General features: G+C 41.7%; 1 protein-coding gene across 2 annotated transcripts in view; it reads left to right on the forward strand.

Moving 5' to 3' along the window:
- Positions 1 to 26031, forward strand: part of atg7 (ATG7 autophagy related 7 homolog (S. cerevisiae)) — a 53818-nt gene that overhangs the window by 23490 nt on the left and 4297 nt on the right. Inside the window, exon 17 of one of the 2 annotated variants that reach the window (XM_031849111.1) lies at positions 4258 to 4380. In XM_031849111.1, coding sequence (XP_031704971.1) covers positions 4258 to 4380 — 123 coding nt within the window. Of the gene's footprint in view, positions 1 to 4257; positions 18654 to 26031 lie in introns of those variants that run through there. The other variant, XM_031849102.1, reaches the window with a different exon arrangement.

Below are 26031 nucleotides of genomic sequence, written 5' to 3' on the forward strand. Positions count from 1 at the left end.
GTGTGTGTGTGTGTGTGTGTGTGTGTGTGTGTGTGTGTGTGTGTGTGCGTGCGTGTAAAGTTGGGTTTTTGAAGGGTCCACATATCCCCAAATCAGCCAAGCGGGGGGGGGGAGATTGCCCTTGTGTCTTTTTAACACGTTGTCATTGGTCCACAGTCAACTGGCCAATCATTGCGCCAGGTGGCCCTGTGGTCACTGCGTCCAGCTATGTGATTGGTTGGTGTACATTAGTGTGAGACCAGGAGAGGGGCACAAGTTAGAGAGGGAGCAAGTTTTAAAAAAGAGGCTAGAGCAAGATGATTGGGGGGGGGATAAAGAGAGGAAGTGCACTGCTGAAGAAAGGGTGTTGTGATGAGTGGAGGTCTGGTTCTCTCTCTCTCTCTCTCTCTCTCTCTCTCTCTCTCTCTCTCTCTCTCTCATTCTCCCCTGATCTCAATGCAGTCTTTGTGTCTATAAAGAGGTCATAAAGCCCCAGATCCATCACTTTCATGTGAAGACAGAGCGAGAGAGACACAGGGAGAAACCAAGAGGGAGGGGGAGGGAGGGGGGGGGGGGGGGGGGGCTAGTTGGCTTTGCTTGAGTTTTTCTCCACCTACGCTGCTTTTGAGAAAATAAGTATAAAGTTCCACTCGATCTTAAGGTGTCATGTTTCTGTGTGACTGATGGGATTATTTGGTCTGTTTGGAGGGTTCATAGGGTTTGATGGGGATTGAGGTGAAGCCTGTGTAGTCGGGAACAATGAACAACATGAGTTAGGAAAGACGATCCTCTGCTGAGGCAGGGATAAAGGTTATGTAGTGAAATTGGTGACTGTGTTTTGATTCCGTTAATCCCAGCCACACACATTTTCCCCTTCTTTTTTTTTGCATTTGCTCTTCTACCTTTCATTTTCTTCATTTCTACTAGTCTACTTCAGTTCCCCTCTTTTTCTCTCCTCTGTCTTACCTTCTCTCCCTTCCTGTTCTCCCTCCCTGTCCATTCACTGTAACAGGATTGTGTGTTTGTCTTATATATGTGTGTGTGTGTGTGTGTGTGTGTGTGTGCGTGTATTCCTGCCGCAGTCAGCTGTGTGCTGCCAGGTCACTATGGAAACAAAACAATTCAGGCCCTGTCTGGGCTGGAGCAGTTCCTGTAGAGTTGGGGCTTTTGTGTGTGTGTGTGTGTGTGTGTGTGTGTGTGTGTGTGTGAGAGTGTGTGTGTTTCCCAACTCTTTCTGGGGCTGCAAGCCAATAAAACTACACACTATAGAGTAAATCTCAGCTGACGTGGTCTTAAACCATGCCAGAGACCTCTTACTACAACGACTGGTACTAACACCACCAAATATGCCACATGCTACCATTATTAATGGCAAAAGAAGTTTCTTTTTTTTTTTAGATGTGTGGTGCAAAGTAACAATGTAGCTCAGGGTTTCTCAGGTAATGCATTTCTTCCTTCTGAATAACTAGAGTGGTATAACTGTTTTATACTTATACTTAAAATAAATCGTCCTCATGTCACAGATTATAAAGATTACAACTTTTAATGTATTTGGGTGGAATTTTGTATCCAGCACCGATCCCATTAAGGACTTGTGGATGTCAAAATCCTTCATGCCAAAGATGAAAACCCTTGAAACAAACTAAAATATACAGGATTTGCATCACTACACTAAATATTTTATTTATATTTACATTCTTCCTAGCAACCACTTCCACACTAAATGCAATTTCTGGAAATGTCATAACTAATTCTAGAATAAATAACTTCATGTTTTATATCACCGACACGCATGCATTGTACAGCAATCGCATAGCTCCAACTATACACACACGTTATGGGATGTGCTTCCTGTAAAGTGTGCTGGTACCGACATACCATGAGGCCTGAGTGGTTGCTCAGTGAGTCAGTATGGAGTTTGTGCGTTTTCAAGGCAAGTGTCTAACCTGGCGTGTTGACTTTACAAGTTAACGATGGGAAGTCAAAACCGTTGAATCACCAGGAACTGTTTACTCATCGTGTTCAGTAAGTGTCACATCACGGCAAAAGCACGAACCAAGAACCTCTAAGCATTTCATTGATTATGTATCAGTCATTGATTTGAACTGACCTGTACTTTGAAATACAACAGTCAACTCCGTTTTTCATGTTCACAACATTAGTTAAAGCCCCTCTGAGCCACCAGCACCACCCAGTGTATGTTTGATAGGATGCCACACACACACACACACACACACACACTTAGCCTATAGTGTCGGATACTTTCAGTGAGTATCCGCACAGTATGGATCCACTAACAACTTCAAAAGAAATTGGCACCACTGTAAAGTACAGCCAGAGGGTTGAGATTTATATGGCTCTATATGGAAGGAAGCTTTAGGACAAGTGCACATGTACACGTTAGTATACAGATGTGCAGCACACCATCTAATCCAGATGTTGATGATTCCGTTGTGCTGTCACTACTGAAACCCGCCAGCGCCTGATTAACGGCAACGAAATCTAGTAAACGTTTCAAGTCTCTTCCGTTCTCTGTGTTTACATTATGTTTATGTTTTTACGACATATTCCCCACAGTGATTTTGGCACAGCGCGGTTTGAATTAGTCTGATATTAGATGCTTCAGTCCGCTATCAAGCTTTGTAACCTCTCGAAAGAAAATTGTTCTACAAATTATTTCTGTTGTTTCATCAAGTTGCAGCTGTACAAGAGAGTAAAAGTGCCAAACACTGAATTTTGTAAAATTGAGAATCCCTAAATACATAAAGCATTTGATGTAGGTACAATTAAATGGTCAAAATTCACAACCCCATCTCATTTGAGTTGGCTGAATTTGTGACTTTTTTCCATGTGACTGGAGTCTGTCAGTCTTTTGTCTTGATCTTGTCTACTATTGATATGAGTGAAGGATATTGGTGTTTTGTGTGTGTGTAACTCTGTGTCTGTGTGCATTACACGTAGTGACTTTGTCAACTTTATCACAAGATCATCGCAGTTATCAAGTTGCTTTCTGTGTTGTGGGCATCTATATTTCAACAAAGTGTGTTTTGGCCGTTGGCGTCTCATGTAACGGATCCCGTGGATGGAAGTGGAGAATCAAAGAAATAAAAGAGAGGGAAGGAAAGAAAGGAGAGGTTGAAAAGACGAACGAGGGACACGTCAGTGTGCATTGTGTGTGGTGTGTCTGGCTCCACGACTAGACGCCATGTCAGTCTGCGAACACACACACGCACACGCGCGCATGCACTCATGCGCATGCACAGATGTTGATGCTCACAGTGTGTTGACGTCTGAGGCAGAGGTAACCCTACACCTGCAGAGGAGGGTCTGTGGGCGTCCATGAAAGGCTTGGCCAAGCTTAGGAAGGTAGTCGAGAGGGCAGAGGATGTGTGTGTGTGTGTGTGTGTGTGTGTGTGTGTGTGTGTGTGTGTGTTTTGGAAAGAAGGTGTGGGTATTTGAAGCCAGTGCTGGTAGGAGATCAAGGTAAACACTGAGTTTCGGTGTTTCAGAGGTTGTGCCTATACGGACAAGAGCGCACTTTTATTTCATACCATTAAAAGATTATTTTTATCTACTTTTGAGAGACAATTTCTCCTAATGTTTTTGATTCAAGTGAACACGTCCTGATGCATTAGCATGACTTAGCCCTCAACTCAATGTGTACACATCAGACTCTAAAAGGGACTTTCACCAAGCACTGCACTTTTAGAAGTGTCTTGGACATTACGCAATGTTTTACTTGACACTGCAGTTAAAGGTGAAGAAATTAATTTATGTTCGCTTTAAGCTTCTCTTCCCTTGAGACTTGAATCAGACCTTTCAGGGAAATTACTTCCCCAGCATTCAACCGTCCTCCATTAAGGTCTACAACTTGCTGTTGTGTAAATGTATTGTGTTTATAGGCAGGCGCCTCAGTAACACACGCACACACACACACACACACACACACACACACACACACACACACACACAGCTACTTATTTTTCTCCCTTTTTGTCAATTTTGTCAAGTACTCTGTTGGTTCCACATCATTTCAAAATTGCTGTTTACGCTGGTCCACTGTTGTCTACACATTGATTAAATAAAAAGTAGCAATGTAAAACACAGGAGCAGCAATTTGATATTCAATATGCAGCAAGGAATCAGTACAGTTCTATAACTACCTGCAGTGGAAATGTTTCAATCAGAATGGATTTATTATTAACCTACCAATAGACATTACATTTCCTGTTCAATCACTGGAAATTGTTCTTTGTTCATGTTGTTTATTTCGTCCAGGTCCTGGACAACTATGAGAGGGAAGGTTTCAACTTCCTGTCCAACGTCTTTAATTCATCCCACTCCTTCCTGGAGGACCTGACGGGGCTGACACTGTTGCACCAGGAGACTCAGGCTGCAGAGGTAAATCACACTCTTATACACCACAAACGGGTACAGACACACACACACACACACACAAAAGCCTTCCGCAGTCAGAGACAAAGGCCGCAGCGTCGACATGTACATTGATAAAAGCACAATGTCACACTTGATGCATGCACAAGTGTGAAGCTTTGGAGTTGGTGTTTGATTTTTCTCTTAACCCAGTTTTACAAGAGAAAAATCGTCTTCGTGTTTATCTATCTGGCAACTTTGTGTTTTATACGGTCGGTTCAGGAGGTCAGAAGCTGCCGGCCTTGAGCTGGGATACTGTGGAAGAAACGCTTTGAGCGACTTCTAAACCTGACCGAATGTGCACTTTGTGAAGGAGGCGGAGGACTCGGGGGTGGAATACCTGGCCATCTTTCTTGGAAAGATCCCTAATAAATAATAAAAAAAAGCACTGCAGAGGATGAAATTTGCTCTGAGATGTTGAAGGCTCTGGAGCAGAGGCTGTGCTGTGCCTTCTTGGGAGACTTTTATGTAGGAAATGTGGTTGCATCAGAATGTGGAAACTCACTCATTGAGCAGGAGTAACGTTGTGTTGTGTGAAGGCTTATGATGGAGTTCTCTGGGTGTCTTCTAGGGGGTACTGTGAGAATATGGGACCATAGCTAAACAGCATTTGGTATTTGTGTAACTGGAGTAAGTGAGTATTTTAGGCAATAAGTCAAGCACGTTCACAAGTGAGGGGAAGACAAAGAACGACAGGTGAATCGGTGCAGCATCTGCAATGTACGTTAAGAGGTTTCAATATCCTGCCTCGCCTGGGAATGTCTCAGGAGAAGTCAGACGTCATGGCTGGGAAGAAGGACTTCTGGGTGTTCTTGCTTACCCTGCTGGAGCCGTGACCTGGACCCGAATAAGGGACAGAAAATGGATGGCTAGATAGAGCTTACCATTGAGCTGAGATTCATCAGCTCCTCTTGTGGAAACTGAAGTTTCATTCGTGAGATTTGTTGAATTAAATGTTTTAATAGGAGCTACGCTGTTTTAACTCAAAGGCAGAGATATTTTTGTCCCGTTGTAATTATTCTGTTGCCGTAGCAGCACACAGTTGATGTCTACGGAGCAACGAGGGGCAAAACGTTCCAACAAACATGCAGAATACTTGGTGGTGGAATATGGGTGGTTTTCCTCAAGACTCCCCTCTTGACATGAGGGAGGGAGGGGTTGGGTCTGGTCATGCCGAGCTGTGGGAAAATCCCACATACTTTCTCCACAACTCCTACTCATAACACACAGATGGAGGAGGCTAGAAGAGAAAAAGCAAGGACGCACGACGGAAAGGAGGGAAAAGAGGAGTGTAGATAAGAGAAAGGCAGTGGAGTTCGAAAAGACGAGGAGAAAAACAAATGGAAAGCAAAATAGGACAGGAGATTAAAGAGAAAGAAAGTAGGAGCTGGCAAAGAAGAATATATATATATTTGTCCTTTTCACTCTCGTTCCCTGATTCTCTCTATCAATCTTTACCTCATTCTCTATCATTCTCTCTATCGATTGTTCCTTCCTTCTCTATTCAACTCGCCCTCTCCCTTGATGGAGTGTGTTGAAGTGTCTGGCTCAGGTCCCTTTCTCCTCAATCAGAAGATAGAGAGATTGTTTTGATTGCTCAGCCCACTAGCGCCGAAAGTCTTAGCGCCTGTTTCCTGTACACAGATTAGCTACTCCAAAAACTACTGCACTTGGAGGACGTCCCTTCAAGTTTTTTTGTTTTTTTTCCTATTCCAGGAAAGCGCAGAGGTTCTTCTCCCGCTCCTGAAAGCATATTATTACTTATTTCATGCGGGATCCCACTAGAAAGGGGCCTGTGGCTCATTTCGGATCTTGTCCCATATTTTAAGAAGTACCGACCCGAAATAATGATAATTCTCAATGTAAAAATGAGGGGTTTAAAGGGTCCTTGTGGGATACCTTTTTATGTATTGGAGTTGTATACAGCTATGAGTCATCAGTGGATGATGCTCATGGCTTCCAGTGGCTTATTTAATGACTTGATGCTTTAAGAAGGTTCTTCTTTAGAAGTTAGACATACTGTAGGTCTGTGATTTTAAGTGCGTCTGTCAGCCTATCGTCTGATTAGGAAACACAAAAGAATTGGTTATGTTTTACAAAATGTTTGTGCGTGGATTTTAGTGGATTTAAATGACTTTATTTGCATATTAAGTTGTTATTTTTACCCATGCTCACGTCTTTCCCTAAAGCATGGTGCTGAATTCTTTACAGATCGTGTGTATCTGTGTGTGTCATTGCATGTTCAAGTGTGTGTAGCCATTCTAAACTATAATCTACGTCACCAGATAGCAGTACTATGTACTTATGGCCTATTTTGGGCGAGTTTGTAACCTGAGAACTACTTCTTATGCAGTCACCACAGCGTTTTAGGGGAGTTCAAGTTCGGTAAAAGTTTAGACTAACTGAAAGCGCGCGCGTGCGTGCGTGCGTGCGTGCGTGCGTGAGCAGATCAGTGTGGATGGCTTCTTTGTGAGATCAGTCCGATTGGGATTTTAAACTTTGGCAGAGTGGAAAATGTACTACGAGTCTGGCGTCTGGCAAATTAGTTACATGTATTTTAAAGGTAAGTATGCAACATGTCATGAGTGGTTAAGAAAGGCAAACATGACAAACCATTTTTAAATATTCATGATATGATCTGTCCTTGTACTGTGTTTTTCACCACTTTTACTCTACAATTTGGTACGGCCAGTTTCCCGACAGCAGTCTTTGCAACTGTTGCATCCACTGTCACTCCCCTCAGCCTCAGTATACTTCAAACCAAGTGCGCGGCAGATCGTCTGATGGTGGAGATACACCAAATCTGTTGATGTTTGTGAGGACGACTTGTCCTATTTGTTTTCTCTGGAGATCCAGTGGCGTGTTGATGATACGGATCGGCGGGTTGACTGACCATTCGCTGTTTTATCTGAATTTGACAAACAAATTCAGATAAAACCATCAAAGTAGGCAGCGCTGATCAAATATAAATCAAGATTCTGTGACTGCATTGCGTATCTCTCGCCTCAAATCTTTTCAGGAACATATTCTACAAACATATTTTATTGAGCCTTTTGCGTGCCACATGTCTCGGCTTATACGCGGTTTCTTTTCTTTACTTTACTTTTGACAAGTCATGTTGTTGGTTAAATGCAGTTAAGCATTATTAACATTTACCAAATGTCCCTTCAGTTCAACCAGGTCAGATGGCACACATTGGCCCTTCCAGATCAGTCGCTATTGCACGTTCAACGACGGGTTACCTGAACTGAACACAGTCCATTTTGGTAAGCATTTAAACAAATGTTAAACCAGTGTAGATACGTGTTAGCATGTCAGAACAGGGTGTTGTGTTGGCTGGTTAGCCTTCCTGAATCAACACACACACACAAAACACTCAAAGAGCCTGAGAGGAAATGACAGTCTGTACAGGATGTTGTTCATCTCCTCTGACGCATCCGTCTTTGGCTTGGCAGGTGAAATTATATAAAATAGCGTATATATTCGTCCATACAGGCACAGAAAGGGGTCAGGCGGATCCTTATTATGTAAGAGGATAGAGATCAAAGGACATGGATTTTCTCCCTCCAAAATCTGAGAGCCTTTTTTATATTATTAGCAGAATATAAAAGGGCTATGCACAGTATGAAAACCTCCACATACAAATGATGTGGTGCCTTTTCTTTAGTACAACTGTTATACTCTCGTGAGCGAGTCTATGAAACATCCAGAAATTGTAGTAAGAGAAATGATACATTATAATCTTAAATTGTTTAAGTTAAAATACTACTTAGTGGCTCTGCAGTACCTCACATTAAATTATATACAATCATAGCTCAAGTTTTGTATTTGTTGTTCCCAGTTATTTTAGGAAGAAAACAAAACACTAAAAAAGTATGTTCTTTTAGGAAGAATATAAAACAACCTTCAGAAAACCCCCTACCACTAAAAAATGATGTTTTTTTAAATAATTTAACAATGATAATGGTGAATTCTCAAGGTGCTTCACATACAGTGAAAACAATTATAGGACAACGTTAGAACTAACCAATATATATGAAAGAAACAGTTATAAGGGTTGAAGTCGGATAGATACAATTATAGACAAAGTTTCAAGTCCCAAGTTTTAAGTAAATAAAATGAGTCACTACCCAGTTGTACCCTGCTTGTACCATCACGTGATATCAAAGGAAGCCCTCGGTCACTGGTCACTCTTCATGTGACACATTCCTTTCATCATTTTCAGTAAGCGATCCTTCTGCTCGCGTGCGTGCGTGTGTTTCCGCACACACGAGTCTGCCTCACTGTGAATGTCCCGTATACAGAGAATGCGTGACCCTCTCAGCACAAAGGGCCTTTCTGCACAGCTCTCGTTCCACGCCCTTCCACCTACGCCGACTGAGCGCTGCCAGTAAGTCACAAGATGAAGACGTTTGCGTTGAACTTAGAAGAAGAATGTGTCACTTGTCACACTAGTTTTTCCTTCTTTGGTTTGATCTTGTGACATGAGTTTTTTCACCAATTACATATTCTGCAAAGTGATTCACTTAAAATTATTATTGTAAACTTATACAATGGGTGTCAAGCTCATGACCAGAACCCCTTATGTAGTTGACACCTGGTTTGGTCCCCAGTGCAGAACTGGGTCACACAGAGAGGGTGTATATTGTGGATTTTACTTGTGGAGGGTGTAACCTGTCTTTGTTCAACATCATCATCTCAATGTTGCATTTTGAAATGAAATCCTTGTTGAATTACCTCAATCCCTAATTAATAATACGAGACCTTCCTGGAGGTTTCCAGGTCCAGGAGGTCCTTGGGGGTCTGGGCCCCCCAATTTGTTTTGTCGATGATAATCCAGATATCCAGGACAACTTTTCATGAGATCAGTGTCTTGCTCAAGAACAGTTCAATAAGTGACATTTACAGTTGGGAGTATCGTGTACATGGTGAGTTAGTTCCAGGGCAATCTCTCCGCCAATTATAAGCTAAATCTTTTTTTTTTTTTTACTAGGCTATGCACTGAGTTGAACCACACTCTACTTCCAAGCATGATAAGTCTTGATAAAAGAAAATCCTGGGTCTTGACAAGCTCCTCTTTTTTTTTTTTTTTTTGCCTGACCACAGTACACAGAGGCAGCGTGCGGTATAATATAGACAACTCTGTTACTTCAGATCTGTGCGTTTGATAGCAGTCTGTGCGCCATCAGAGGCCACTAATCATCACCTTGAGTCATGCTAATGGCCCGAAGGAGCAGAGGTTACCCATCCACCCACGCTCTGGTCTACGTACAACACTGTGCTGATGATAAAGTTGATGTAGTTATGTTGGCTCCTCAACCAGCAGCTTGGGAAACACACAAGTGGGAGCATGTATGCACACACACACACACACACACACAGTATCACAGACTCTCGCCACACTTTCCCCTCCTTTCTCCTCCTCTCTCTCTTTCTCACCCCCACATAAACATACACTTGAGCGTCAGAGGGCCCCATGGATGTCAGAGCTTTATCCAAACACAGCTACGGTTGCTACATGCTGCAATTATTACCAGATGGACTCATGGAAACATATTAGGTCTGCTTTTTCATTAGCACACTGCACACGCTCCGGTGAGAGAGAGAATGAGAGACATTTCAAAAAGTTGTATCCGTTACAAATTTCAAATCAGGCGCAATTGACCCTATTCAACCCTTGTCCCTGAATGGTTGTATATTTCAAGTTCCATTTTCTTCCATTTATTTCACATTTTCAAAACATCCAGTTTAATGTCTGTTTGTATCAAAGTCACACCCTTTTATTCTTTGCAATCTTACACTCAAGAGTGTTTTAAAAAGTTCTATTAAATCAAATGTGATGACAGAATATGGTCCAGCCCTCCCACCCGGTTACATGTATTACAGATACTGCAAAAAAAAGTTTATTAGTTAGTTGACCAACAGAAATAGTTGATAATTCATTTATTTTATTTTTATTTATTCAGGCCACTTATAAAGGCAAAATGTTCATGTTTCAAAGTCAATATTAGGACTCCATGCGTTTCTCTGTGTTATATCAATTAAATGAATACATGAATATCTACGATTGCTTTGATAAAACAATAAATATAATGTCCCCTTGGAAACGAATGTTTCATTTAGTTACATTATGATGTGTTCAAGCTCCATTCAGTAAAAATGAGTACAAGGCGAAGGTACATTATGACATTATAATGATGTGTTCAAATGTAATCTTGTCTTTAGGCGAGGAATATGAGGCTGATCATCAGAGATTAATGATAAATTGAATTCACATAAAAACAGTATGCAAACGATAATAAAGGGGTGTATGTTGACATACATGGATTTATTCTTCTGTTTAGTTTTCTTACCTCGGTATCTAATGGGTATGGAGACTTGTGGAGTTTCACTAGTATTGGTATTGACCACTACATTTCTGGTATCCCTATTAATGACAAACGTAAAGTACACAAACACACACTTATGCCAGTGTCATCATGTATCTCTGGTACTAATCATGTGTGTATTAATGTCCCATATGTATGCCAGCTATGCCTGCCTGACATCTATTGCACTGCTAATTATAAATGTGTAGTCTAATTTTAGGGATGTATGTCAGCTATGTAAACACCCATCACACCTCCTATGCTTCCTCTCTGTACAGAGTCTCTCTCTCTCTCTCTCTCTCTCCTTCTGGAGTGCTGTCTCTCTCACACATGCACACACATGTTCAGTGCTATAGTTGGTCTAAATCTCCACAGTTCTTTACGGGATAAATTCAGAAGCTTTAAGTCAGTCTGTGGCTTGACTTTTAATCTTGCTTGCTCACCTTTCTAACCTTTTTCTCCCTTACGGATGTGAGTATATTTGGTACTGAAGATTCCTGTTGTATTGATGAATAATTATTTACCTGACAACTGTCCTGACTCTTGAGTCCACTGCGTTTAACTACCCTCTCATGGTGCCCTCCCAGGTTACAAATTATGGTTTTGGAGACATTTTCTGTGAAATATGTATCCGATTCTGTATTTACTACACAGTGCATATTGGTAGTCATAGTAGATGCTATCATTTTTCATGAACAGTAACTTTCTTTTGTGCAGTCCAGCATCAGAGTGTCCACCCAAACTACATGTACACAAACTTTATTGCATCTGTTCACTGTCATATAAGAATCCCATATAGTTTAAATAGCTTCTGGATTATGGTGGGGAATGATAGTCTGTTAAATAACACACATCCTGTGTCAGGGCACATTTGCATCCAGCACTTTGGTCAGGTGGGTCAGCTATGTCATCATTCCTTTAATACCCCCCCCCCCCCCCCCCTCCTTTCTGTTTCTGCAGCTGAGGTAATATGAGTTGAGCATAGCTGCTCAGTGTTCCCCTTATGAGAAGGTGCTATCTCAAGCAGAATACCAGTCAAATATAAATACCCAGGATACATACAGAACATATTAAAAAATAACTCCTATTAAATATACAGTTCTTAGTAATTTTGTCACCATAAGAAGCCAAAAACTATGTGTAACTCTCTTTTGGGCTGTTATATTTAATACTTTTCCATATGGTATGTAACGTAGATTATATAGATGAAGAGGGTATAGTGTGAAATATAGCAGGTGATAAGATGTGAACCTCTTTGGCCTGCACATTACTCCACTGCTGAGGGATACTGCTTTGGTGGGCTGTATATTAATACTACACTCGTACACAGGGCTGGAGCCGGTGAGGAGGTGGACTGTAGGTGGGGGGCAAAGTGGATGCATGGCACCCAGGACAGCTGTCTCGCTTCTTGAGCCCAAAGGGGCCCATTCAGAATTAACAATCATTAATCTTAGGAGAGTTATTTTCACAAGTCATAAATAGGACCCATAAAGCCAACTTTTCCTTCACTATGTGGGAAAACTTAGAGCGGCCCTGCTCCTATAAGGGGTCGCTCCTCCCCGGCGCCAGTCGGTCCACAGTGATGCCTTCTTCTGGCCTGGCAGCTGGCTGTGTGCATGGACGGACAGACAGACGAACAGACAGAGTAGTAGTCTAGTCGTCCCTGTTTAGCTGCTACTCTTCTTCCTCTTCGGTAGCTTTTAACGACTATTTCTGTATCTGTATCGGCTTTGCACTTTTAAAGTGGGCTTTCACTCACTCACTCACTCACTCACTCACTCACGCACTCACTCACACATCATACGGAATGTTTTGCTACTGTTCTTTAACATGGGCATTATGATATATGAGATCAACAGATAAACATTGCCACATCGCCACCTCTATTTTGAAAAATAATATGTTTGTCTCGTTTCAATTAGGCCTTCACACAGGGTCACGTTTACCTTGTTAACAAAAACAGCCCCTTTCAAAGACTCACTAATATCCCAGATTTTCTCAGTAAACATTTATCTGATAGTGAGAGCCCATGGATGTTGTTTTCTGTTGTCACCATTTCTTGTTCTTAGCTTGGCTTTGAAGTGCAGAAAACAACAAAATCATTCACTCTTTTGGAAACGGGGAGAATAAGACAAAAATCCTATTTTGTTGTTGTTTGCCTATAGCTACCTGTTTCTCATGACTTACTGGGTGTTCAGCCAAAACAAAACAAAAATGCATGTTGTTGAGGGAAAGGTGTTTACAGGAATGAAGTGTGATCCAGGGAGCCCAGTTTCAGAAACGGATCACTTTTTTAAGGCTAATCAGGTTCCGAAACACCAGACAACCGTTTTTGCAACAAGCTGACAATCATTTTATTATTTATCTCAATAAATAATACAAATAAAACGGGTAAAATGTTAGAAATACAGTGTTCATGTTTCAAAGTAGTCGACCTGAAATGTGCACTTGCACACATGAAATTGTCCATTACACATAGGGTGGAATTTAATCCTCTAGGATACAATTTAATGACTGAAAAAAAGTTAGTTAAGATAGTTCAAAGAGACCAATGCTGAATTTGAAGCATGTTTACCTGCCTGACTTCATTGTGGAGCTTAAATGTGGCGCCTGCATCCCTCTGTACAGTTGGGGAGTTGATGAGTCATTAAATTGAAATCTCAGGACCGTGTCCTGTTAATGCTCTATTGTTGCCTCCAAACTAATGCAAACTAACATTCACTTGTTTTATGTAAGTCAGCTGAGCACATGCAGTAAGTGATGGCCGAGGACCCCACTCAGCAGCCTAAATATAAAGTAACACAATGGTACCTCACTCTTCACTAGTTGTGACTGTTTAAGACAATCTATCGCAGCTACTTCATCTTAAAATGCCTTTCCTTTTAATAATGGATAAATAAACACAAGCATCTAAATATGCAAAATAAGTAAGTATTTATATGATTCTTGTCTGAGTGCAGGGCTGTTTATTCCTCTGATTCTGGTTCTTTGATCCAGAAACATTCTCCAGCTGCATCAAAGACTGAGATGTGTGTGTGTGTGTGTGTGTGTGTGTGTGTGTGTGTGTGTGTGGGTGTGKGTGTGTGGGTGTGTGGGTGTGTCAGTGCGTGCATGCATGCGCATGTCTGATTCTTGTAAATCCTGATTCTAGCCTTCCTGGCTAGTCGCAGGTAATCTGCCCTGGAGCTCTCTGGCCTGAAAAGGAAATACACACACACACTCACACACTCACACTCTCACACATTTATGTACATCTGGCCACAATGCCGGTTCTTATCTTTTTCCCCTGATGCTGTTCTGTCCAGCACATGGAAGACGGTGATAGTATCAAGCCTCTGGTTCAGATAATTACTCACACAGACACGCAAACAGAAATAATATCTGTACATGTACGCACACACGTGTGTGTGTGTGTGTGTGTGTGTGTGTGTGTGTGTGTGTGTGTCTGTGCCCCCATTATTCTGATTAACTACACTTTTGTTCTTGAACAAACGTTTGTGACTGGCATCATTTCCTCTGGCCTAATTTTAATTTAAAAACTGAATCACTGTAGTGACTCATTTAAATTAAGCTAAAACAAAACATGTTATTATTATTGACTATTCACAAACATCTGTGTGTAGCCACATGAGCGTCATGGCTCCCAAGTCCAAAAGCTGATGACTGTGTGCTTTGAAAACATTTTTGGTTTATTCGATCAAGAATTCGATTGTCAAAAATGATCCGTCACAGTTTTAATGTTCATGTGTTAAAAAAAAGTTTGCTTTGTTTTGTAAATAAAGAAGTTGTTGTGAGTGATTGATTCTCAGAGTGAAGACGTCTTTATAATGAAAGACTGTGACTGCCTGGTGCTCTTAGCATCAGATCAAAAGATTGCCTCCACTGTGGTTTACTAGGCACTTTACTGTCTTGATCTGTGTGTGTGTGTGTGTGTGTGTGCGTGTCAGGGCTTGTTGCTTCATGAAGATTGTTGATTCATTTTAATATGATTTGTAAGTTGTCCTGATTCGAACTGAGGTCTTCTAAAACAACAGGAAAAAAACAAAGCGGGAAACTGTTTTAATTTCATGTTTATTCCCCTGAAGGTTTCTTTACATGTGTGCGAGTGTATGCGTGTGTGTGTTTGTATGTGTGTGTGTGCATGCATGCCTACGTGCGTGCATGTGTTTTATGTGTGCTCATGTGGCCCGACTAGTGTTTGATTGCTCTTCTGACCACACGTGAGTTGGCTTTGACTCACAGTTAATTAAACCTAGGGCAGGTCTGAACTGGCAACACACACACACACACACACACACACACACACACACAGCCTCTGAAGTTGATCTGTTATTGCCATTTGGTTAGTTGCACGCTCAAAACAGTTCATTAGGTAGAGTTTATACTGGTTGCGCACACACACACACACACACACACACACACACAGTGTAATGCCTCTCCAGAGGGAACTGAACTAAATGGAGGCGTCACACTGTTAAGAACCTTTATTTTAACCTTTACAGCAATTGTGATGCGAATTATCGTCATAAACAAGAGAAGATGATTGAAAACATTTTCCATCATTCCTTCATTCTTGTGTTATTTGAAAAAAGGATTCAAAGCTGCATGTCTGCACTATGTTTCAGCATTTTGATAATTTTGTGTTTTAAGAATGAGAAACTTTATTTTGTGTTATGAAACACTTTTATGACTCGTGTGACGTATGACTGAAAATGTGTTGATGACCTTCTCTAGCATACAGGAAATGTGTCAGAGGGAAATAGGGGCCACAGCGGGAGAGAGGAAGAGGGAGGATGGGGACTGACAGATTAAGTGAGAGATTAAACAGAAAAGCAGAACGAGAGAATCCAAACCTTTGAGAGAGAAGAAGAGTGTTGATGTAAGACAGTTTAAGAGCAATGCCTGAAATACGAGGGATTCATTCTAATATAATCCGTGAAGAGTTCAGATAAGAGTACCTAGAAATGACAGCAATGCTGAGTGAGCAAAAACAAAAAAGTTTTAACATTTAAGAACAAGCTAAGGATACGGAGGGAGAGCTGTCCTGAAAAAGAGGGTGAGCAGTCAGTCTGGGTCTCAGGAGAAACAACAGGACCCAGCTGTTGCTCTGCAGGCCACCACACCCAGCCGAGAGAGACTCTGTTTGTTGTTGTAGCTGGCCTTTATGACTCTGAGAGGGAGAACGGGGAGGTGGTGGTGGTAGCAGAGTCCTAGAGTAAAGTTCCCTGAAAGTATATGACGAGCGTCCTTTATTATGAAATGTGAATGAGAAAAGACGGGAGGATGACGCATCACTTCCTGGTTTGGTGTGTCTCTGTTATGAGGTTTGATTGCAAGGTTTGCTATCTGGGTCGAGTGCCGGTGCTTTGTTTGATTACCCTGAGACTCGGGAGTTTATGAAAACGCAGCCGGGGGACGTGACCTCAGCTGGGACCTACACACTAACTCTGTTCCCACCAGGGCTCCTCCAAACCGGCTCTTTCCTCTTTCGTCAAACCACCTTCACTCCCACCCATGTTATCCTTCACTTTCCCTATGACGCCTCTCCTCTACGCATGTCTTGCACGTTTCTACAGTAGCCCTGAATGGACAAACCAAACACTGTGTCAAGATCGGGCCGTTCGCTTTTTTGCGTTTTCGTGTCGGCTGCTGTACTTCTACTTGCTTGGCTCACGGGAGAAGTATCAGTTTGTTGCAATCTGCAACTCTAGATGCCTCCAGATTCTACACACTAAACCTTTAAATATATCTTTCTGTTGGTTTATCCCTTCAAGGGATTCTTCGGAAACTTCCCCCGACTCCTTTCCCACATGAGATTAGAGGAGGATGTGTTCAGAAATTTCTGTAACTTTCTTCTTCTTGGGTGTGGGTCTAGTTGGTCAGTTTGGTGTCAAACCCAGAGGACAGGACATGTGCTGCTGAGACTGCAGGTTAGTTAGTTGGTGACCCTCCTCTTCCTGTTTCCACCCATCTCCTCTTCCTTTTCCGGTCTCAGTGAATACAATGTGTCCTCATGCACACTCGCACACACATACACACATACACATCCGCACAAACGCATGGACTAATCCAACCCCTGAGAGCCGTAGGCCTGGAACAAAGAGGACACGAGAGAGAACGCAGCGGATCGCTGCAGGAAATGGAAGAGGAGAAAATCATAATTCAACAGGAGGGGGGAAAAAAGCTACCTTAATCTGTGTGATCTCAGTCCAGATATACTGTAGTACGAGGGAGACATTCGATGTCGAAAAGGTTTAGATTTGAAAAAGAAGCTAAACTTTACGGCTATGTTACGTAGAGGTTTGAGTTATTCAGGCCTTGAGTTGTCCAACTCAGATTACAATGTTTTTTGGCAGGAATAAGAACATAAAATGCAATTTTAGGCTCCACAGGATCACTTGTATAGTAGTTTGACTGCAGAGAAAATATAGACACTGCTCTTCAGCGAGGCCACTCATTACGATTGTTGAACCAATCGTATAGTGGTTATGTTTTGGGCGGCTGATTGGACCAAGAACGACGGAGTATTTCCTTAAATTTCAAATTGTTGCTTGACAATACATGCGCCCCAGACTGACTGTCAAGAATCTAAAATCTGTGTGTGTTGGTGGAAATAGTTTTTTGCGTGTGGGATGTTTAGACTTAAACAATCTCAAGTGCTGTAATCTGTTTTAGGTGACGACCTCAATTTCCAAATCGGACAAAAGTAGAGCTTTGAATCTGGATCTCACACAGTCCCAACATCTTGTATTCACTGACGCATCTGGAACTACTTTATCAAACGAGTGTTTTTACTGCCAAGCAATATTAGCCAAAGCTCTGCTTATTGTGTGGAATTGTATATGCTGCCTGGAGACATTACTTTATTAAACAAGGCATTAGAAGCTTTAGAGTCCTTTAGTAGCATGTTTTTACTATTGGATGGCTTCGGATAGCCTGAAGTGGCAATGAGTAGAAAATAAAGGCCTGAAAAAGCAGCAAACAGAGCACATGAGGGCCCTTCTCCCAATGGGAATATTTGACAGATTAGTCATATCGTGGATGAAAAAGTTGGATGAAATAAACCACAAGTTGTGGTAGTCATCAAAAACAGTAAGGAAAAGTCAAATTGATGTCTTTAGTGGGATTTCCACAAAGGGAAAAAAAGTGCTCGTGATTTATGAAAGCCCATCGCCCCTGATCTGCTTCTGGAAGAAATTGCATTGAATCAAATGAAGTTGCATCAGTTTGGTCGTGCTCTATTGTGGACTCCATCTCTAAAGAGCAGTGTTTATGTTAGGATTACATAACATAACATAAACTCCCACATGCAACACTTATTGCAAAGGGTTGCAATAAAGCTGGTTGATCCACCATTCGTGTGCTCTGGTAGAGTAGTTTTGCATCTTGACGTCTTCTTATTTTAATTTGATCCTATTTGTATTTCACTGTACCGTGCCCTTCCCTTTACTGCAGTGAACTACACATCTCACACATAAGATTAGCATCTGCTATTTTAATCTGCCTATTCTACCGCCTGATTTATTTGGGATTAAAGGCTTGTGTTCATTGTTATGAGTTATGAGCAAGACACATTTACAACTTCATTTTCAAAAAAAAAAAAAAGCTCAATTTACATCAACCCCGCCCAACCTCAGGCAGACTGGATGTGGCTAAATGTAAGAAACTAAGTCAAGTGCCTGCACAGTACAAGTGTGAATATATGGCAAACCTTCCCCGTTGTACTTATGCAACTAAAATATGACCCATAGCATCCAGCTGTCACATGGCGACATGCTTTTAGAGATCATTTTGAAACCCTAAATACACGAATGCTCCGTGCTTATTTTTGCAACACAAAGACGGACAAGTGACAAATTAAAGGGAGAGAGAGTGAAGAAACAATACATGTGGATGCCTCCACACAGGGGCCAAATGATTAGTTTTAGTGTTTCATTCTCTCGCTGTCTCTCTTGCTGTGTGCCAGTCTGTTTCTCTCTCACCTTCACTACGAGGCACTCGGAAGTGTGAGACACAGAGATTCTGGCCTCTGTTGTTTTCCTGACTTTGTAAGCGATTTGACCTTTTTACCTTTTTCTCTCCACTTTAAACCGCCTCTCCGCCAGTGAAACCACCACACTGCATATTCCCGCCACATTGTGCAGGAATGTCTGAGGGGAATTCAGGAATGTAGTTGGGAATGCAGCGTGCTACAGCAGCAGTTACGTTGGGCCGCATGAGGTCATTTTCTCTGCTGAGAGTGGGTATGCACATGCACTCATCAGCATCTGTGTACGTGTGTGTGTGTTATCATTTAAGTGTGTTACTGGAAGACATAATGGGGTTTAACACTCTTAATCCTAGTTGATCTTTTTACAGGAACATGACACACTGCCTTCCCAGACCAAGATAAAGTCTGGATATTTATTTAACCAATTACATTTTCTTGCAAAGTTTTCCTGTAATTTGTGCAGGAACCATAATAGATCAGCAATGGAAGGCTACTGAATAATTAAGGACTTTTAATAAGACTTGTTGCCAGCCTGTTGTACAACCCACAAAAACAAAATGACTGTTCTCTCATGACCCAAAACGTTATGACCATGTAAATCTTATTTTAACAGCCTGATGCAGATATTGGCTTAAGATAAGTGTCAGTTTTAATGTGCTAACGGCAGCATTAAAACCTTCACACACACATGGATGCCTATTGGATACAAATTCACAGTATATCCTCTTCTTTAGTTACTAATAGACTACTGCACAGCCTCCGTGCACTTCAGAAGAATCTACATATTACTAACAACCAGAGATCCATCTCACACATGATGTAATATTTTTAAGAGCTCAGTAGAGATGACAGTACCGGCGCACATGGAGGATGCCAAAGACATTATATAAATTAGTAAATATGCTGAGCCTGGAGGCCCAACACAGCTAATGTTTGCACCCTTACTGAGATAGAAATGGACCACTGAGATCTGCTGTTTTGTGGAGCCACATACAGAAACTCTTGACGAGCCTCATGTGTACCTAGATAACATGCAGCACTTCAATCCTGGTGACAGGGCCTGCTTCAGCTGGACAGGGTGTTGTGTGATGGGTTGTATCTGGGGCAGCTCACTCCTGCTGCCTTCTAATAACTTGACAGTTATTCTCGGTAATAAGCAGAACACCATCGTATAAATGTCCGGTATGTGTTGCGCTGTAGCCTACAAGTACAGTCAAACGAGATTAAGAGACTACGGCCATGCTAGCAACACTTTAAGGCCGTACTTAAGCTCAGCTCAGCTGTGCTTTGAGCTAACATCAGCACGCTAACATGCTAACAGTGATAATGCTAGCATGTTCGATTTTCAGAAGGTATCATGTGTGCCATCTTAGTTTAGCTTGTTAGCATCCTCAGATATGCTAACTAGCATAATCCAGCTAGCATAATAAAACTAGCAAAATACAGCTGAATGTTACTGGATTTGCAGGTATTTGGTCACAAAGCTGGTATCAGATAAGAGGAACTAATTAAAAGTGCTCACTTTAGAAGGGTGGTGCCTCAGTGGAGGACACAGAAAAGGAAAACCTCCATGAACATGAAGGGGCTCCTGAAACTCAATCTCTCGCTTTTTCATCTTCCTTATTTTCATGGTTTGAATCGAGTCCAAATTTTTTTCTTTCTTCCCTTTCCCCGGTAAAGGCTCAGGTGCCAGCTAAACCAGATGAAGGCTGTTCCCTCAGTCGTCACTCAGGCGATTGTAGAACTTATCACGTCTTTTGTACGTCAAAGTGATGCCGTTCAATGAATGCTCCTCCATACCGAAAAAATGAATCCTCAGAGGGGCTACACCCAAACTACATTATGTGAACTGAATCCACAGTGTGTGTGTATGTGTGTGTGTGTTGTGTGTGTCTGTGGGTGTGTGTATGTGGTGTACCGATGGGGATGAGTGGTTGTAATTTCAGCGTTATTTGGTCAACACACATACCTGCTACTGTTTTTCTTGTTTAGGTATAATTTCCAGTTCCGTGTGTTTCCTACGTAGTGTCCACGGTGAGTGGATTGTAGTCAGACAGGGCAGAGGGAAAGAACGAAAAAGAGACGAGAGGAAAAACAAAGGAGGCTGTGAGGGAAAAGATAGATGTAGAAAGAAACCAATCTTTTCTCTTGACTTGTATGGTCATGTGAAGGGAGATGAGATCTGAAGTGTAAAAGGGTTTTGCAACCACCAAACTGCTCTGAGCACAGAACACCTCTAAACTAGTGTATCCACCTCAGATATTGACTTCCGAACAAGTTCATCTCTCTTTGATTGTAGCTTTGTTGAAGCTTCTTCCCTCTTCTGGGTGTGAAACCTGCCCTCAGGGGGGCTTATGAGGGATGAAAGGGGACGTACCTCCCCATTAACATTAATCATTAAATGCACCCCCCCCCCGGCTAACAGATGTAAGATCATTTGTTAGAGGAAACAAGAATTTCCATAGCTTGAAACCACTTGTGAAGATGCCCAGTGCTGATGTTCAAACATGCTGATATTCATCAGGTGTAACTCCTAGACTAGAGAGAACAAGTTCAAACAGTTTGGGCTTTTGAAGGTTCAGATGGTGGTTTTCTAAGATCCCTCATTTTTTAATTATGATTTGCAGGCATTATTTCTTGTGTCTCTTGAGACACATTTATTAATACTGCATATGAAGAAGAAGAGCTATCTGCCAAAACTTCAATTTGTGATATTAAGAATCAACGGTTTCTGGACTTGCTCCAAACACAGTGACTCCGTGTTCACTGCAGCGCTGATTAAAGCTATTTTCAGACACGGTGCTCATAATGTACCGTAAATGTGACGGACCATTTTGATTTAGAAGTCACAAAGGCAGTGTCACTACTTCAGACCTGGTAAGATCTGCATTGAATGCTACCACATAATAACTGTGGTAGCAGGTGAGATTAAATGTTCGTGTTGTTTTCTTCATCTGAGGAATTATTATCATGGAAAAAAATAGCCAAATTTGAAGTTGTTGAGGAGATTCTTGTCATGTCAGCGGTTTGTTACAGTTATGTTTTACCTTTGCAGTGCTGCTCAAAAGACAAAGTACAACACTACCTCCTTACAGTATATTCTCTATTTCATTCATGGCAACTGAATGAAAACAAATGTGAATTTCATGTCTTGTCAACTAAAAATCTAGTCATTCAGTGCTTGTCACTGACTTTATAAAATAAGCAGTAAAATTCTCCAAAGGATGATGTTGAAGGGAAAATGTATCGGGACATTCACTGTAAAAAGACAAACGAGTTTCTCCAGGGCTAACGTAGCCCAAAAAAAGCCCTCACTTTAACAAACAGAAGGAGGCGTCGAGGTCACGTTTCCATGTCTGAAAAGATGCCGCATCTGTCCCGTGAGCAGTGGGGTCACAATCCACGAAGTCTCCTCAGCCTTGTAAAAACCCACATGAACTACAAATCACAAGAAGGAAACAGAAACGTAGTTAAAATGGATTTCTTCTTTGTCTTCTTCTCAACCAGCAGCACACACAGTCACTGCTGTATCCAGCAGCCATAAACCACGTCGCTCTGTGTGGTCCACTAATTGCACATCAGATGGAGCCAGTCTCCGTGATGAAAGCTTAACTCTGCTCTTTGTGCTTTGGTGTCAGTCGTAATATGTAAAGCAGATGTGTGTTTCATATCAAAGCCCATCCGTGGTTGTGTAGCGCTGCCTGGTTGAGCGGCTTTAGAGGCTGGGGCCACCCGCACTTAGGAAGTATTCCTGTAAGAGGGCTCAGTATCTCAAACCCTGAGGAAAACAAACAATCCTTCTGCCTGAAGAAGGTAATGTCATCGAAATCACCTGAGAAGTTGCTTCTAGATAAACGGTGATGTCGGAGTGCAAACGTATTGTAGTTGTGGCGTTACTTTTTGAGAAGCTTTGACCCAGTCCCGCAGAATGATAAATCCTGCTTAAGACACCCGTGCTACGGCTGTATGTGTTGTATGTGTTGTGGGGGAACAATAATCAGCGACTGCAGAGAGTTGGCTCACTTCACGGCCTTCAAGCTTCCAGCTAAAAGCTGCTCTATCTGATCAGATCACAGCCTTGTTTTTAACTAGCTAGCCTGGATTATAGTTGTCATATCAGCTGGAGTCCAACTGATTACAAACACATTCACACAATGATTACATGCAGCTTACTGTAGGACTTTAATAAGACATCCAGCAATCCTCTTTTTCAACCTGCAGTGACTCAAGGTCCTGAGGCGATAAGGCTGCTTCAAAGTTAAAGATGTTTGTCATTGATTGTGCGGCTGCCAATCCCTTTGGGATGCTGTCATGGTGTGTGTCTGTTTGTTTACGTGTGTGTGTGTGTGGTGTGGGGGTCAGCCAGTTGCGATATCAAGCTAGGGTTGCAACAAACAATTACTTTCATTGTTTTTGAATTTGTCGATCATTGTTTTTAGTTATTTCAGTATTGAAAAATCACAAATTCACAGATCTTCAAGATGCGAGTCTTCTTAAACAAATGTCATGTAAAACAAAATCATAGTTTATGTCGATTCAAAAGTATAGTACGTCACCAAAACGTCATAATCAGTAATTGTATAGTATGTCATAAAAAATGCTATCTAATAAGTTGTATTATTGTATTTCATAAAAAAAAACGTCGTATAAGAAGTCACAGTCCATCATCTCGCCTCAACAGAACTCTGGTGCTGCATTGCAACAACAAAGGTTGATAAAACCTGATAAAAATCCTGAGTACTCAGCCGTGATTGAAGGGAGTGTAGTAAAGTAGTTGGCTTCAGTTTGCTATTCACATTACATAAGGTCTCTTCACCCCCCCCCCCCCTCCTTCCCTTTCATTTTGCACAAAAGACTCCTCAAAACACACACAGACACAGGCACACAGGCAATCAGTGCGGCGTTGGCAGCCGTCCAGCGAGGGGCTCCAGTGTCGCTCCGTTTCAAAGAGCTCTTTCTTGCCGTCCTTTTTGATGCTCGCTCCCCAGCAGCAGTGGAGCAGAAATGCCGAACGTCCAGCTTTGATATGAATTTGTCCCTCATTCTCCACACTGCAACCCTGCAACTCTCCATCCGCACTCTGGAAGAAAAGAAAAAAAGACGGCCTGCTGAAGTTACAATGGCACGAAAACAACGCTCAGTTTTAGCCTGTACGCAGTAGATCGTTCAGGTTAACGTGCTGCAGAACAGGTTACACAACTTTTTGACTTTCGAGTTCCCTCGTGGAGGAAAGTACTGGCACAATGACCATGATCACCCTTAGTGGTTTTTAGCGTGCCGCTACCTCCCTGGTGAACCCAGAGTGACATACATGTAAGCTTCTGACTACAACCATAACAAAGCCAAAACAAAAACGTCCTTGTTAAAATAGAATCAAAATAACAAAAGGATGGATGAACTGTTGACGGCATCTTCTAGTACTTATTTTTCTTATTTTAAACAAATGTAACGCAGCTTTAGAAGTGTCAGAAGGTGTGTTTTTTTTTTTTACTTTGGAAAGGACCACGCTATGTATTGCACCTGCTTCCAGTCGTTATGCTAAGCTAGGCTAATCAACTCCTGGCTTTAGCTCTGTAGGTACAAATAAGAGTGGTGTTGACTCGCTCATTTCGCATTTGGAAAGAAAGTGAATCAGCGTATTTCCCAAAACTATTCCTGTAACCATACGTCGAACATTATAGTTTCAACTTCAAAGGAAAGTGACTGTATTTCACTATTTCAAAAACAGCTATTCGCAGCTTTCTTCTTTGGTGCTAATGAATTTACGCATATTTTCATCATGTACTGTAGTAAGATAAAAGATAACAAACCACATGTTCAGAGTACTGACACCTTCTTTTACTCCAATTCAAGGAGCGGGTTTGGCCCCGACACATCAGTGGTTTTTGTAGCCTTTTCTAAGAAAGATGTGTTGCCTTAATGCATCATCCCAGAGCACTATGTCTTTTCACAACTTATAATAGGTCCATCTCTGTTGTTATACGGCTGACATTCAGTGAGGTTTTGTACTGTTTGTATTGAATTGATGTATTACATTGATTCACATGAACCTGCCACATCTGGATCCACAGTATGAATAACTGAGAGCTCTTGATCTGTGTTGTTGATGAATGATGTGTTCTGTACTCTGAGCAGATTTCACTTTAATTTACTGTGGGGCCTCAGCCTGCAGCATGTACTGTGTAGACTACATGTGTGTGTAGACAACATGTGTGTGTAGCCTCTCTTCACAAACAGAGGAAGGGTCAGTGAAATCAGTCAGAAAAACAAGTCTGCTATTTACCATTTACTATTTATCATTTTCTGGGAAGTCTCCAGGAACAAAATGTCATTAAGTGCTAATGTTAGAGAATTCCTCTAAAGAATGGAAGCCTATGTAAATATATGTGTGAAATCATCACTTTGGTGTAGAGCTGAAACAATTAGTGCTGTGGACCTGACCAATTACTCAATAAATCTGAAATGAATCACCAACTATTTTGATAATTTTCTAATCGTTTAGGTCAATTTTCCAGCAAAAATACAAACTAGGTTCCCAAATATGAAAGTTTGCTGTTTGTTATTTTTTATAACTTGTGGTTCTGGGCTGTTGGTCCGACAAAACAAGACATTTGAAGTCATCACTTTGTGCTCTGGAAAATTGGGATGGACATTTTACTGACCAAATTATTACTCAATTAATCAGCATATTAATTGATAATGAAAATAATCGTCGGTTGCAGTTACTTTGGGCTATTTGTTTAGATGTTTTGTGACTTTTTTTCTCATGATTTCAGATGTTCCCCGTAAAGGTCTGTCAAAGAGAAAATGACCCCGTTTATAAAGGTTCTTTCAGATATGGGTTCTGTTAAAGCTCCCAATAATACACTTATCATTATATTATATTACACTGGGTCTGCATATGTGTACACAGTAGTCCCTGCTGCTGCTCACTGCACAAAAAGAAAGGGAAGGGGCAGCACATTCGAAGGAATGCAGCATGCATGTGTCAAACTGTGTATCTGTGTGTGTGTGTGTGTGTGTGTGTGTGTGTACACACTCAGAGCCGTGTGTGTGTGTGTGTGTGTGTGTGTACACACTCAGAGCCATGTGTGTGTGTACATTCCAGACAGTGTTAGAGGTATGTGAATTACGTCTCACAGTGAGAGAATGTGAGGAATCTGCTGCCATGAGAAGGCCACTGTTGTTTACTGACACAGTAGTGAAAAGGAGGGTGTGTGTGTGTGTGTGTGTGTGTGTGTGTGTGTGTGTGTGTGTGTG

The sequence above is a fragment of the Anarrhichthys ocellatus genome, unplaced genomic scaffold (assembly GCF_004355925.1).
Source record: "Anarrhichthys ocellatus isolate YVR2014 unplaced genomic scaffold, GSC_Weel_1.0 scaffold1, whole genome shotgun sequence".
NCBI lineage: Eukaryota > Metazoa > Chordata > Actinopteri > Perciformes > Anarhichadidae > Anarrhichthys > Anarrhichthys ocellatus.